This window comes from Notechis scutatus, chromosome 13 (assembly GCF_049901735.1).
Source record: "Notechis scutatus isolate UNSWTSFEM ecotype Mainland chromosome 13, rNotScu1.2, whole genome shotgun sequence".
NCBI classification, from domain to species: Eukaryota; Metazoa; Chordata; class Lepidosauria; order Squamata; family Elapidae; genus Notechis; species Notechis scutatus.
The window spans coordinates 6,637,807-6,652,738 of record NC_142021.1 but is presented as its reverse complement, the minus strand read 5'-3'; the positions used below and the strand labels follow the sequence as shown (position 1 = coordinate 6,652,738).

Genomic DNA, 14,932 nt, shown 5'->3' with positions numbered 1-14,932 from the left:
GACTGGGCCAGCCCCATCTATTCTCTGCCTCCCGAGTCCCAGCTGATCGGCTGGGTTCTTCTTTGGTTGCCCTGCACAGGAGAACAGAGCTGGAAAGTAGGTTAGTGGGGGTGGGGAGGGAAGGGTTTTTTTCCAGCATCCTTCCCCTGCCACGCCCACCAAGCCACGCCCACAGAACCGATGGTAAAAAAAATTTTGAATCCCACCACTGTAAAGAAGAGAGGAACAAAATGGGAAGGAACCAGAGATGGTATTCAGCTGGTTCTGATCGGTTCTGGAAAACCGGTAGCAGAAATATTGATTAGTTGGGAGAACTGGCCAATACCGCCTCTGACTAGCCCTGCCCCATCTATTCTCTGCCTCCCGAGCCCGACTCCAGTTAAAAGGGTGAACCCACAAAAAAAAAAAGAAAGAAAGAAAGAAGAAAGAAAGAAAGAAAGAAAGAAAGAAAGAAAGAAAGAAAGAAGAAAGAAAGAAAGAAAGAAAGAAAGAAAGAAAAAAGAAAAAAAGAAAAGAAAAGAAAGAAAAGGAAGAAGTCCCAAGGGGTAAACTAACCAATGTGAATGAGGTGTCCATGTTTGTCCAGCATGATGTTGCCATTATGCCTGTCTTTAATTTGCAAGAGGAACAGCAGAAGACTGTACGCAGCCATGCTGCGGATGAAGTTGTAGCGAGCCTGCAAGGGTGCGACAACGTTGGCAATATTGAGAAAGAAGGAAGAGTCTGTATCCACGGGCATTCAGTTGGCCAAAGCTGAACATCTAAAACAGGAGCATTTTCCTAAGGGGAGGACGGGGAGGACTGAAGACAAATGATTTAATTTTCAGGAGAGGAAGAAAGGAATCTAACGGGGTCACTTGGTTGGCTTTATTCCTAATAATACGGAATTTTTGCACTTGGCATCACTGGACTATTTGCTGTCAAGGAAATGCTCAACCTGCCAATTACTGTCCAGCCAATGAAGAAGAGGATGGCATTTCCCCCCCCTAGTTCTTCATTAGGGTCTTATCAATAAAAGCCATCCTCCAAAACTCTCCAGAGTCAACTCAAGGGACCATTAGGGAGAGTTCAGGAAGAGAGACAATTCCCCCCCCCCCTTCTAGCACTGATGATGTTGCTTAGTTGGGTCGTGAAATGTCTGCAAGAAAACAACCAAGCTCAGAGAGCACCCAAGGACATCACAGTTCTCTTCCCCCTTTTCCTCTTCCTCCTCTCCCCTTTTCCTTCTTTTCCCCTTCTCCTCCGCCCCTCCCCTCTCCAAATTCTCCTCTCCTCCCCTTCTCCACGATCCCCAGTCCCTTGTAGCACAGATGAGGTTACCTAGTAGGGTCATGAAATGCCTGCAAGTCAAACTCAGAGAGCACCAAAACCCACACAGTCCTACTTCTCCCTTTCTCCTCTCCCCTCCTTCTCCTCCTCCCCCTTCTTTTCTAACACTGATGAAGTTGCCTAGTAGGGTCATGAAACGTCTGCAGGAAAACAGCCAAGCTCAGAGACCACCAAGAACCCCACAGTTGTCCTTCTCTCCTCCCCTTCTCCCCACCCCCATTCTCTGCAAACCTCCCTCCCTTCTAGCACTGATGAAGTTACCTAGTGGGGTCATGAAATGTTTACAAGAAAACCACCAAGCTCAGAGAGCATCAAAGACCTTGCAGTTCAACCCCGAGCTTACAAATATTCCCTTCTATAGCTAAGAGTCACCCCAAATACCTTCTGGAAGGCCAGGGTTGATTCATCACCGTACTGCCTAGTAAAGTAATCGTACATCCCAAAGTCGGTCTGCCTGCCCAGCTGATCTCGGGAAGTACAATCTGGGATGCATTCGATGACGCCACACTGAGAGAAAGGAGAGAAATGAAGGAATGGGAGGAGCTCCCAAGAGCAAATTCTGCCAAACGTGTAACAGATCACTGGGATGACCCAGAGTGTAACACAAACGTAACAAGATCCAAAATGTAAATAAATGTCCCTTTAATGCCTCCAACTTGGCCCCACTGTTTTAATAATTCTCAGTTGGAGAAAAAAACGTACTCAAAAATAGTCTTCAAAAGAAAGCAATACAGTCCGAACTCAATGAGCAGATAAGAGGTGAAATGAAAAACCAAACAAACTACAATGACGAAATTTCCACAAAGGAACAGGAGAAGTATTTATCAAATTCAAGGCGATAACAAGGCACAGTCTGTTGGAAGGACGCCAACCAAGATAACTTCAGACCAAAATAAAACACGCTTTGTCTCCAGCGTTTGCCAGTATGCAGGTCTGTCCTCTTATTCAGCTGTCACACCTGCAGCCCATGAAGAGGATCAAGGCCCTCTCCTCCCGAGGAGACCATGTCTCTCCCTTATCCTCTCCGGTGGTCCCTGGCCCACTTGGTAGGCCAGGAACCACCTGGTGGGCCAGGGACCACCTGGTGGACTTTAAATATGATATTTACAGTATTGATGATAGATACTTGGGGTCCATGTTGTTTAAAGATAAAATTGGCTCAGTCTGTCCGTTGCATATCCACGCACAAAACAAAATGATAATGTGCGGATCGATAAAAGACTTGCTCTCTGTCAGAATTGGTTGTAGGGTCTCCTGCTTGGGCGGGGAGGGATCCGCTAGATGACCCTACAAGGTCCCTTCCAACTCTGTGAATCCCAATCTGCATCTGAATCAAAGCATTCTTCCAGATACTCACCCCAGGAGCGGTAGCCACCACCCTGTAGGGGAAGACGTAGAGGTCGAGGCCCACCAGCTGAAAGATGTTCTTGAACAGATCGATGATCTGCAAGGCCAACATGTCCTGCCCAGCGTCAAAAGAAACAAGGATTGAAGGGGGGTGTTCAAATATTGCCCGCAACAGTCATGAATAAAGGAGGATATCTGAAACTCGGGGTTGATGTGAGGGGTCCTTGGTGCTGTCTGAGCTTGTTTTCTTGCAGACATTTCGTGACCCAAGCTAAGTAAACTAGTTGAGGTTTTCTGGAACGCTGACAGTAACATCATCAGTGCTAAAGGGAATGGGGTGTGCGAGGAGGAGGAGGAGGAGGAGGAGGAGGAGGAGGAGGAGGAGGAGGAGGAGGAGGAGGAGGAGGAGGAGGAATGACTGTGGGGTCCTTGGAGGTCTCTGAACTTGGTTGCTTTCTTGCAGACGTTTCATGACCCAAGCTAGGTAAAGTAGTTGAGGTTTTCTGAAACGTTGACAGTAACATCATCGGTGCTAAAGGGAACAGGGTGTGCAGAGAAGAGGAGGAGGAGGAGGGAGGAGGAGGAGGAGGAGGAGGAGGAGGAGGAGGAGGAGGAGGAGGAGGAGGAGGAGGAGGAGGAGGAGGAGGAGGAGGAGGGAGGAGGAAGGAGGAATAATGACTGTGGGGTCCTTGGAGGTCTCTGAACTTGGTTGCTTTCTTGCAGACGTTTCATGACCCAAGCTAGGTAACATCATCAGTGCTAGTAAGGAGTGTGGTTTGCAGTCAGTTCTTTGGCAGTTTCTTGATTGGGGTCTTGCTTACTTAATCGTTGGTCTGATGTTAACCTTGGGGTTAATCTATGTCGGTCTGGGTGCTGATTGCTGGTGGAGAGGTGGTGGGGTCTCTTCTGTAGACTGTTCAAAAGGGACTATTCCCCCAGCCCAAAAAGGAATACAAAGACTAGATGAACTCCAAGGTTTAACATCAGACCAACGATCAAGAAAACAACACCTCAGTCAAGAAACTGCCAAAGAGCCAAGGATAAACAGCCCGACCAAAGAATCTATTAAGACCGTCCTCACCAACAATGACAGGAAAGCCACCAGAATACAAACTGACAGCTCTCCTTACTAGCACTGATGATGTTACCTAGTTGGGTAATGAAATGTCTGCAAGAAAAGAGGCAAGCTCAGAGAAGACCCCACACTTCTCCTCCTCTTCCTCCTCTTCCTCTCCATCAATCCCACTCCCTTCTAGAACTGATGATGTTACCAGATGAGGTCTTTTTAGTGTTAAAAGACGCATTAGAGAGCGCTCGACTAATGACCATAATGGAGCCTGGAATTAGGGTTGTTAAGCCTTGGAGGTGGTTAAATGGGTCACCATGGAACTGGGCTTGATTTCTCAACCCTTTTTTTTTTTGCTGGTGGTCATTAAGTGGATTAATTTTATCCAATGGGTGTTTTTGCCAGAAACTGGAAATAAACGCTGGAAATTCCTCCTCCTCATCTCCATAAGCCCCGTCGCCTTCTAGCACTGATGATGTTACCTAGTTGGGTCATGAAACGTCTGCAAAAAAAACAACCCAGCTCAGAAAGCACCGGGGACCCCTCAACGCAACAGTGATTGCTGAAAAACCGTCCACATCCACAGGTGACTTAAGAAGACAACCCAGCAGCTTCCTCACCTGCCTGCAGTCGTCGCCCACTTTAAAGATGGCGGCCTGCCAGCAAATCTTCTTGCTCTCCCTCCCGTCTTCTCCGCTTTCGTCGATGGAATCTGAACGGCAACGCAGACCTGGAAGAGTTTTTTTTTTTTAAAAATGTAGTTACGTTCTAAGCGATAATACTCAAGAGATGTCCTTTAGGGGACTCTAACCAGCAGTTAATTCTCTGCCTTTTCTGTGATGTGGTCCCAAGGGTGGAAGAGCGCAAGGGGTTTTGAGGTTGAATGTCTCCGCGTCAACATTGCCAAAGGTGGTGGTGGTGGTGGTGGTGGAGGAGGAGGAGGAGGAGGAGGAGGGAGGAAGAGAAGGTCCCCAACTCAAGTTGACATGTTGATGGAGAAGAAGAGAAGATGACGATGATGATGATAATGAAGAAAAAGAAGATCAAGAAGAGGATACGTGGCGGAACAATTTCTCTCTTTTCACATGAATGTCAAATGTGTTACCTTTGAAGATCCAGGAGGAGGAGGAGGAGGAGGAGGAGAAGAGGAGAAGAGGAGGAAAAGAAAAAGAGAAGGAAAAGAAGAGGAGGAGGAGGAAAAGAAGAGGAGGAGGAGGAGGAGGAGGAGAAGAGGAGGAGGAGAAGGAAAAGAAGTGGAGGAGGAGGAGAAGGAAAAGAAGTGGTGGAGGAGGAGAGGAAGAGGAGGAGGAGGAGGAGAAGAAGAAGCAAAGGAGAGAAGGAGAGAAAGAGGTGGACAAGGAGGAAGAAGAGGAGGAGGAAGGGGAAGGGGGAAGAGGAGGAGGGAAGAGGAAGAAGGAGGAGGAAGAGAAGAAGAGAAGAAGAAGAAGAAGAAGAAGAAGAAGAAGAAGAAGAAGGGCCATTACACTAACCTTCTTTTTCAAGTTCACTCACTCCACATCTTTTCACCTTGAACTTGGCCAAATAAGGGGCTTTGGCAGCACTAGAAGGAAGAAGAACAGGTCAATGCCAGCAATAATTCCATTTTTTTCTTCTTAACCGAAGTGGAACAGGCTGGAAAAGGATGCCAGGCCATACCTTTGCATAGGCGTTCCCGACTTGTAGTCAATATCCAGAACAATGGCTTCTGGATTGCTTGGTAAATAGCAACCTATCAGGAGGGAGAAGAAGAGAATCCTTGATAGAAACCAGCCAAATGGTTGAGCTAGCAGGACTAGTCTGGGAGGACAACAGCCAAGACTTTTCTCCTCTTTAGGGGTAGTCCTCGACCTGCGACATTAAGTGCCTGTTCAAAGTTATGACGGCACTGAAAAAGAATGACTGATGGCCCCTTTTCACACTCAGCAACCGTTGGGGTGTCTCCGCAGTTGTGTGGTCAAAATTTGGATGCTTGGCAACTGAATCATAGAGCTGGGGTGGCACAGTGGTTAGAAAGCGGTACTGCAGGCTAACTTTGCCGACTGCCAGCAGTTTGATCCTGATTGGCTCAAGGATGACTCAGACCTCCTTCTGAGGTTGGTAAAAGGAGGAGCCAGATTTTGGGGGTTGCAAGAGGCTGACTCTGTAAACTGCCCAGAGAGGGCTGGAAAGCACTGTGAAGCGATGTAGAAGTCTTAAGTGCTACTGATATTACTATTGACCTTTCCTTCCTTCCTTCCTTCCTTCCTTCCTTTCCTTTCTGTCTTCCTTCCTTTCCTTTCCGTCTTCCTTCCTTCCTTCCTTCCTTTCCTTCCTTCCTTCCTTCCTTCCTTCCTTCCTTCCTTCCTTCCAATTAGAATGCAGTATTGCAGACTAATTCTGCCCACTGCCAGCAGTTCGATTTTGTACGGCTCAAGGATGACTCAGCCTTCCATCCTTCTGAGGTGGGTCAAAAGAGGACCCAGATTGTTGGGGGCAATTGGCTGACTCTGTAAACCGCCTAGAGAGGGCTAGAAAGCATTATGAAGTGAAATATAAGTCTACTGCTATTTTTCACACTTTCCCACTGTTGCAGCAGCATCCCTGTGATCCAAATTCAAATGCTTGGCAACCGATTCACATTTATGACGGTCTCTGTGTCCTGGGGTCACATGATTTCCTGTTGCGACCTTCTGACAAGCAAAGTCAATGGGGAAGCCAGATTCACTTAATAACTGCCTTGCTCTTTTAACAACGGCAGTGATTTGCTTAACCACTTTGGCAGGAAACGCCGTTAAAACGGGGCAAAACCCACTGAACTCCTGTCTCCCTTAGCAACAGGAATTCTGGACTCCCTGTAAACGTCAATTTCTTACCTGGTTGCACTTTTACTTCAGATAAAGCGTTCAGACAAGCCTTTTTCCGCTCTTCGCCTTTAGGATATGGCCTGGAGAGGCAGTGGAAAAAAAAAACATATTGGGAATATTTGAATTATGAATTCTGTCCCGCGACGCAAGTTGGGTTTTGTTTATTAGGTCCATTTCACTGCAAGGAAAGAATTAAGGGTTGTTTGTTTTTTTTTTAAATGCCTCTGCCTTTGTACTCACTTGATGATGGCAGAAACGTTGGTGATTTTGTTGAAGAAGTCAAACTCCCGTTGGTAAAACTCCTTGGCTGGACCAGACAACGAGCCGGTTATTTCCTCCACGAGCTGCTCCAACAGTTCCCCAATGTCAGCTACATCAACGAGGAAGCAGAAGGAGGAGGAGGAAGAGGAGGAGGAGAGTGAAGTTTGTGGGGTCCTTGGGGCTCTCGGAGCTTGAGGGGTTTTCTGGCGGATGTTTTGTGGCCCAACTAGGTAGCATCATCGGTGTTAGAAGAGAGTGGGCTTTGTGGAATGGAGAGAGGAGGAGGAGGAGGAGGAGGAGGAGGAGGAGGAGGAGGAGGAGGAGGAAGACTGCAGGATTAGTGGTCTTTGAACTTGATCTTCTGGCAGACATTTAACGGCTCAACTAGGTAGGATCATCAGTGCTAGAAGAGAGTGGGCTTTGTGGAATAAGGAGGAGGAGGAGGAGGAGGAGGAGGAGGAGGAGGAGGAGGAGGAGGAGGAGGAGGAGGAGGAGGAGGAGGAGGAAGACTGTGGGGTCAGTGGTCTGTGAACATGATTCCCTAGCAGAGATTTCATGGCTCAACTGGGTAGCGTCATCAGTGTTAGAAGGAAGTGGGCTTTGTGGAATGGAAGAGACAGAGGAGGAAAAAGAGGAGGAAGAAGTGGTCTCTGAACTTGATCTTTTGGCAGACATTTCATGGCTCAACTAGATAGTATCATCAGTGCTAGAAGGCAGTGGGCTTTGTAGAGTTGGAGGAGGAGAAGGACTGTGGGGTCCTTGGTGCTCTCTGAGCTTGGTGGTTTTCTTGCAGACGTTTCATTACCCAACTAGGCAACATCATCAGTGCTAGAAGAGAGTAGAATTTGAGGGAAGGAGGAGGAGGAAGAGAAGCAGGAGGAGGAAGAAGAGGAGGAGGACTGTGGGGTTCTTGGTGCTCTCTCAGCTTGATGGTTTTCTTGCAGACATTTCATGGCTCAACTAGGTAGCATCATCAGTGCTAGAAGGGAGTGGGCTTTGTGGAATGGAAGAGGACGGAGGAGGAAGGTAGCGCGAGATCCCCAAGCATGGTCCACTCACGGTCTTTCTGGTGTCCCTCTTCATCCAGGTAGATGTTGGTCTTCATATTCCAAATGAACTGGTGAGCCAGTAGCTGGGACTTGGCAGCTGCCCAGAGGATGTACTCCCTGACGTAGCCCATCTGAGAAAATACAAGGCAGGTCTTCTTCTAAGCGTAGCTCCGATCAGGAGTGTGTTGAGACAGAGAAGCCCAAAGGCCCGAATGGACCAGTTCCCCCCATTAAATCCCAACCATGGAAGGTCTTCTTAAGCATCTTCCTTGATTGTTGGTGACTTGTATTGTATTCGTGATTTATTGATAACTCTCTAGTTTATCCAAGCATCATGGAAACAATGAATACATCTATTCATTGAGACGAGGCAGATCCTTACACTGTCTTTCTATTTCTCAGTCCATCCATGCATCCATTGATGCATCCATCCATCTACATTCATACCTATCTATCCATCTCTGTCTACCTTAACTTACCACTCTATCCATATCTACCCATCCATATTCATCTCTCTTTCTCTCTCTCTCTCTCCCATCCATTTCTATCTATCTTATCATCTCTCTCTCTATCCATCCATCCATCTCTATCTATCATCCATCCATCTATCTCTATCTCATATATCTCTATCTCTATCTATCTACCCATCCATCCATCTATCCACCCATCATCTAATCATCTCTATTTTCTTTCTCCATTCACCCACTCACCCACTTACCTATCATTTATCCCTCTAGATCTCTTATCATCTTTACCTAGATCTAGATATGTATCTGAATATATTTTTTCTCTCGTCTCAAGTTCTTCCATCCATCCATCCATCCATCCATCCATCCATCCATCCATCCATCCATCCAAATGGCCTAACCTGAACATTTACTGCTTGCCAAAGCACCCAAGTGCAAGGACGTTGCATGGAAAAGTTCAATGCACAGCACCTTCCAGTGAAAAAGGATCAGGTGGCCAACGGATACTGGGCAGCCCTAAACTCATCTGACCAAGAACACCCCTGGCTTAACGAATGTCTCACAGTCTTTCCTTGCCCTTACCTTGTCGTAGCGAAGAGCCTGCACAATCTGCGGAATGTAGAAGAGAATAGCATCCTGAGGGGGGTGGAGGGAAGGGAGAAGAAAGAAAAAGGAGTTAGGATTTCTTTTTTTCCAAAGTACCGACATTCTAGCTTCAAGAGCGTCTCCTTCCATCATCAACAGGCAAAGACCTGCATTTTGGACTCCATGCTGGTTGCCAAGCACCCAAATTTTCAACCTATCAATTAATCAATCAGTCGAGCAATCAATCAATCAGAATAGAACTGAAAGGGACCTTGGAGGTCTTCTAGTCCAACCCCCTGCTCAAGCAGGAGACCCTATATCATTTCAGACAAATGGTTATCCAATCTCTTCTTTAAAAACTTCCAGTGTTGGAGAATTCACAATTTCTGGAGGCAAGGAGTTCCACTGGTCAATTGTTCTCACTGTCAGGAAATTTCTCCTTAATTCCAGGTTGCTTCCCTCCTTGCATGTATTTGGGAAAATAGGCTGACCCCCTGTTCTATGCGACAATCCCTTAGATCCGCGATGGCGAACCTATGGCATGTGTGCCAGAAGTGGCACACACAGCCATCTCTGCCAGCACACTAGACGTCACCCCAGGTCAGGTCCACTGCGCATGCCAGCCAGCTGATTGGGTATCTGCCATGAATGCGTAGAGGGCGGGGCAAATTCAGGAGATGTGTGGGCATGTGCAGGGGGCGGGGGGGCGCGCGCACGCATTGCACTGAGTGCAGGTGTAGACGAAAAGGTTAGACATCACTGTGTTAGGCACCCAGAAATTGTCCATGGTAATCAATCACTCCGAGACAAGTATAATCTCCAACTGATCTATTAGGAACAGCTCTGGTATGTCTATGGGATTTCCCAAACCGATAGTCATTTTCAGCGTGCGTTTCACAAAACCCACCTTCTCTCCTCCCACTTCTTACCCTTCCATTAATCACGAGAACCAATTAAATGGCAGCTGGAATTTTTTTTTAATGCGACCTACGAAATAGCCTTGAACTTTCCAACTCCTCTACCCGCCCCCCCTTTTTCTTTTCCTTATAACATTCTTGGCAGCTGAATCTCAGAGCTGACACACTGCCTTAGATATGGCAATGCTGCCATGCCATGCCACGCCAAACTGAAGTTGGGAAAAATGAGGGGGGGGGAGTTTCATTTGAGGGCCCAGGATCTGTAGTACTTCAGCACAAAGACATTCTAAGATCTTTTATTTGGGGGAATGACTTACTTACTTACTTACTTACCGGAGGGAAAGACCGCAGCACTTTTACCCCGTACTGAGCTGTCAAAGGATGAGGGGGGTACATGCTGGAGAAATAGGAGAGGCCCGTTGGTGGGTCGGTGGGAGTCCAGCACAGGATGTGGCTGAGCTCTGGAGCGTCGGCATCGATGGTGTGCCAAGTAACAAGATACTGAAAAGCAAGGAGGAGTGAGGGGAGGACACACACACACACATACACGTGAACCCCAATAGCAATAGCACTTAAGACTTATATACCGCTTCACCAGGAGTGGGATTCAAATTTTTAACAACCGGTTCTGTGGGCGTGGCTTAGGGGGTAGGCGTGGCTTGGTGGTCATGTGACTGGGTGGACGTGGCTTGGTGGTCCTGTTATTGGCTGGGCGTGGCCCACTCAATATCACTCACATCGAGGCACGCCTGGCCTCGCCTGGCCTCTCGTGACTGTGGGGATGCTACAACAGTCGTTAAGTGTGAAAAATGGTCATAAGTCCCTTTTTTCAGGGCCATTGTAACTTTGAATGGTCACTCCACACAAGCAAAAGAACCAGCAAAGGAGGGGAAAAAAACTCCAGAGAAGCTCCAGAGACAGGAAGTCTAAACCTGCCAAGAATGTAAAAAGGGTTAACGGAGAGGCAGTTTCTGTAAGCAACACCAGAATGTTTCCTTCCTGCCTTCCTTACAGGAATAGCCCAGTAATTTCTTCTAACAACCGGTTCTCCGAACTGCTTAGAATGTCAACAGCCGGTTCTAGCGAATAGGGGTGAACTGGTAGAATCCCACCCCTGTGCTTCACAGTGCTTTCCAGCCCTCTCTAAGAAGAGAGGAGGCTGTGAGTTCAATCCTAGTTAAGAGGCAGATATTTCTCTCTCTGGGCACACTGAGAATATAACTGCTGAACAAAACTCCGCATCGGTGACAGGAAGGGCATCCGGCCAGTAAAATACCCAGCTTCATTCAGTTGTCCAGGCTCCATCCAGCAAGGGATTATGGGCTTGTTAAAATAAGATGATGATGAATGGATGGCTCTGCCCACTCTGATTAACTGAGGCCAAATCAAACTGACCATTTTATCTCTGGAAACGAGACCTGAATCGATGTTCAGGCCACCGTTCTGATGAAAAAGCTGGTCTACCTTGATAGCTTCCGGCACGTCATTCACGGCTCCAGGGTCCAAGCGCACCAGACGGGTGACTTCCATCCCAATTGCTTCTGTGTTCTTAAACCTAAGGAACCAACAGGAGACAAACTGGTAGTCCTCTACTTACGACCGACTGAGAACTGTTCATTTAGCGGGCATTTTAAGTTACAACGACACTGAAATATTGACGGGGATGTTTCTGGATCAGCTGTGGGCCGTACGTCGAGGGCTAACTGAACCCAAGTTACTAATTTTGTAACGAAGGGCAAGGGGCTCACCTGGTGGGAAGCTGCACGGCAAGGTGTGGGGAGATGCTCCAGGCCAGGTTCACATTATCCTTCCACTGCTTCTCACTCAGGCTGATGTATTTGGATCGCCAGTTGGCAACGCTGTTCTCACCGGTCTGGTCCAGCTCCAGTTCCGGAGACGAAAGCGGATTATACCAAGTGATGAGGCGCTCAATCTCCGTTGCCTTTGAAAGAAAAGAAAAGAATTCTGGGCATATTAAGTACTTGTACTGAAATGACTTTGATAAAACAAACAAATATTGGCCAGGATACATGGAAAGAAAAGAAAGAAAGAAAGAAAGAAAGAAAGAAAGAAAGAAAGAAAGAAAGAAAGAAAGAAAGAAAGAAAGAAAGAAAGAAAGAAAGAAAGAAAGAAAGAAAGAAGGAAGGAAGGAAGGAAGGAAGGAAGGAAGGAAGGAAGGAAGGAAGGAAGGAAGGAAGGAAGGAAGGAAGGAAGGAAGGAAGGAAAGACAGGGAGAGAGGGAGAGAAGGAGGGGAGGGAAGGAGGAAGGAAGGAAGAGAGAGAGAGAGAGAAGGAGGGAGGGAAGGAACAAGAAAAAGAAAGAAAGAAAGAAAGAAAGAAAGGGAGGGAGGGAGGGAGGGAAGGAAGGAAGGAAGAAAGTGGAAAGAAGGAAGAAAAAGAAAGAAAGAGAAGGAGGGAGGGGAAAGGAGGAAGGAAGGAAGAGAGAGATAAGGAGGGAGGGAGGGAAGGAAGGAAAGAGGAAGGAAGGAAGGGAGAGAAAGAGGGAGGGAGAAAGGAAGAAAAAGAAAGAAAGAGGGAGAGAAGGAAGGAAGGAAAGAAAGACAAAGGAAGGAAGGAAGGAAGGAAGGAAGGAAGGAAGGAAGGAAGGAAGGAAGGAAGGAAGGAAGGAAGGAAGGAAGGAAGGAAGGAAGGGGATTTGGGGCAGAAGAAATGTTTTGACTTATCAAAGTTCAGTTTCTGGCGATGTGAGAGATGTGGCCAAACAATTTTCATGGTTTCAGAAGGGGGCGGGAAATATGTGAAGCGGGAAATAGGATGGGTTGGCAACTCTTGGGCCAAAGAAATGATATAAGTTACCTGAATTACATACATTGTCATCCCTTTCCTCTTGCATTACAGGTGGTCCTCAGCTTACGACCACCATGGAGCCCAAAATTCACGCCGCCGAGCAAAACATCCGTTAAGGGAGCTTTGCCCCATTTGAACGACTTTTTCTTTTCCTTCTTTCTCAGTGCTGCTGCGACTTTGAACGGTCGCTAAGTGAATTGTCGTAAGTCGAGGACTACCTGTAGCCTGTAAAATCGAGGCCTCGCTAATCACGTGGAACCGGGTCTGTGTTCGGTTTAGGGAGAAGAGACTTACCAGAAGTGAGAGCAGCAGCGTTCTCCTCTTCATGTAGTATTTGTGGAGCTGAGTGCCTCGATTCGTCTTCTTGGACATGCCTGAGAAAGACAAATGGTTATCCAACATCTTCTTAAAAACCTCCAGTGTTGGAGCATCCACAACTTCTGAAGGCAAGTTGTTCCACTGATTAATTGTTCTAATTATCAGAAAATTTCTCCTTAGTTCTAAGTTGCTTCTTGCCTTGATTAGTTTCCTCCCATTACTTCTAGTCCTGCCTCCAGGTGCTCCATATATATATTAAACAGGCACATATATATATATATATATACTTTGTTCTTATTTACTATTATTTCCACTCTTTGAGGACTGTGTGTTGATCAGTAACATATAGACCAGAGTATAGAATAACAGAGTTGGCAGGGACCTTGGAGGTCTTCTAGTCCAACCCCCTGCTTAGGCAGGAAACCCTACACCACTTCAGACAAATGATGATCCAATCTCTTCTTTAAAACTTCCAGTGTTGGAGCATTTACAACTTCTGGAGGAAAGTTGTTCCACTGATTAATTGTTCTAATTGTCAGGAAATTTCTCCTTAGTTCTAAGTTGCTTCTCTCCTTGATTAGTTTCCATTCATTGCTTCTTGTCATGCCTTTAGGTGCTTTGGAGAATAGCTTGACTCCCTCTTTTTGGGGGCAGCCCCTGAGGTATTGGAAGACTGCTATCATGTCACCCCCTAGTACTTCACCAGACTAGACATAACCCAATTCTCACAACCGTTCTTTATATATTTTAGCCTCCAGTCCCCTAATCATCTTTGTTGCTCTTCTCTGCACTCTTTCTAGAGTCTCAACATCTTTTTTATAACACGGTGACCAAAACTGGATGCCGTATTTCCAAGGGTGGCCTTACAAAAGCACTATAAAGTGGTATTAACACTTTACGTGATCTTGATTCTATCCCTCTGTTGATGCAGCCCAGAACTGGGTTGGCTTTTTTGGCAGCTGCTGCACACGGCTGGCTCCTATTGAAATGATTGCGCACTAGGACTCCAAGATCTGTCTTGCCGTTACGACTATTCAGCAAGGTACCACCTATACTGTACCTGTTCGTTCGGTTTGTCTCGCCTAAATGATGGCTCTCAAGAAGAAACTGCTGTGGTCTGTTTTCCATTGTGCTGGAAAGGTTCAAGGCTCCAGCTGGGGCCAGGCATTCACAGACAACGAATTTACCTGCCCCAGTTGTTGGGAGGATTAAACAGGAGTTTTAGTGGTGCTTAAAATACAGCAAGACACACCTGATTTTTTGGAGATGGTTGACATGCCGCTGGATAAAGGGTAAGTGTTGATCCATCCCTGGGTGGCTTGCTGGCGGGAACCCACTGTGATGTCAAGATTGCTCCGGGTGTCTTGGTTATCTGAAGGTTTGTTTTTTTAAAAACAAACAAACATCCCATTGGCACCAAGCCAGACAATCAATAGCAATACAACTAGCAATAGCACTTATATACTGCTTCACGGTGCTTTACGGCCTTCTCTAAGCGGTTTACAAAGTCAGCTGTCAACTCATAAAATATTTCTATGATCTTTTTGGAGTTGCCAACAGAAAGGGAGGGGGGGAAATTAGCATGGAAACCAAAAGTGCATTCCATCAATGTTTTCAGAGATAGTAACTAGGTGACTGAAGTTTCTGCCGTGCAAAATTCTAACTGAAGAGCAGGATTGATGACTCTGGGCTATGGATGTGTCCCATTGGAGAATATGAATTACAATACACGCAGGGGGTGGGGGGAAAACCAGGGTCAAGGGTGACAATGAATGATGTGCCTCAGAGTCGGCTACATCCAGGCAGTGCTGGACAGTTTAACTCCCAATAAATCCTTTTTAAGTTTTGGAAGTTTGGCTCGGGACTCATGATTTAAATGGGGGGGAACTGCTGGAATCCTGGCATCAGCCTCTTGCCCCCAACGATCTCGGTCCTCATTTTA

The 14,932-nt window shown here is 46.8% G+C and overlaps 1 protein-coding gene across 1 annotated transcript in view; it reads right to left on the bottom strand.

The window, feature by feature from the left end:
- The window catches only part of PI4KA (phosphatidylinositol 4-kinase alpha), an 82,087-nt gene that overhangs the window by 7,022 nt on the left and 60,133 nt on the right, over nucleotides 1-14,932 (bottom strand). Inside the window, exons 37-51 of the mRNA XM_087942428.1 lie at nucleotides 14,243-14,362; nucleotides 12,967-13,046; nucleotides 11,613-11,806; nucleotides 11,329-11,419; nucleotides 10,198-10,365; nucleotides 8,945-8,998; nucleotides 7,906-8,026; nucleotides 6,826-6,955; nucleotides 6,595-6,665; nucleotides 5,399-5,471; nucleotides 5,233-5,303; nucleotides 4,363-4,472; nucleotides 2,687-2,791; nucleotides 1,711-1,836; nucleotides 556-676 (exon numbers count right to left, since the gene is read on the bottom strand). Coding sequence (XP_087798554.1) covers nucleotides 556-676; nucleotides 1,711-1,836; nucleotides 2,687-2,791; nucleotides 4,363-4,472; nucleotides 5,233-5,303; nucleotides 5,399-5,471; nucleotides 6,595-6,665; nucleotides 6,826-6,955; nucleotides 7,906-8,026; nucleotides 8,945-8,998; nucleotides 10,198-10,365; nucleotides 11,329-11,419; nucleotides 11,613-11,806; nucleotides 12,967-13,046; nucleotides 14,243-14,362 — 1,635 coding nt within the window. The remainder of the gene's footprint in view (nucleotides 1-555; nucleotides 677-1,710; nucleotides 1,837-2,686; nucleotides 2,792-4,362; nucleotides 4,473-5,232; nucleotides 5,304-5,398; nucleotides 5,472-6,594; nucleotides 6,666-6,825; nucleotides 6,956-7,905; nucleotides 8,027-8,944; nucleotides 8,999-10,197; nucleotides 10,366-11,328; nucleotides 11,420-11,612; nucleotides 11,807-12,966; nucleotides 13,047-14,242; nucleotides 14,363-14,932) is intronic.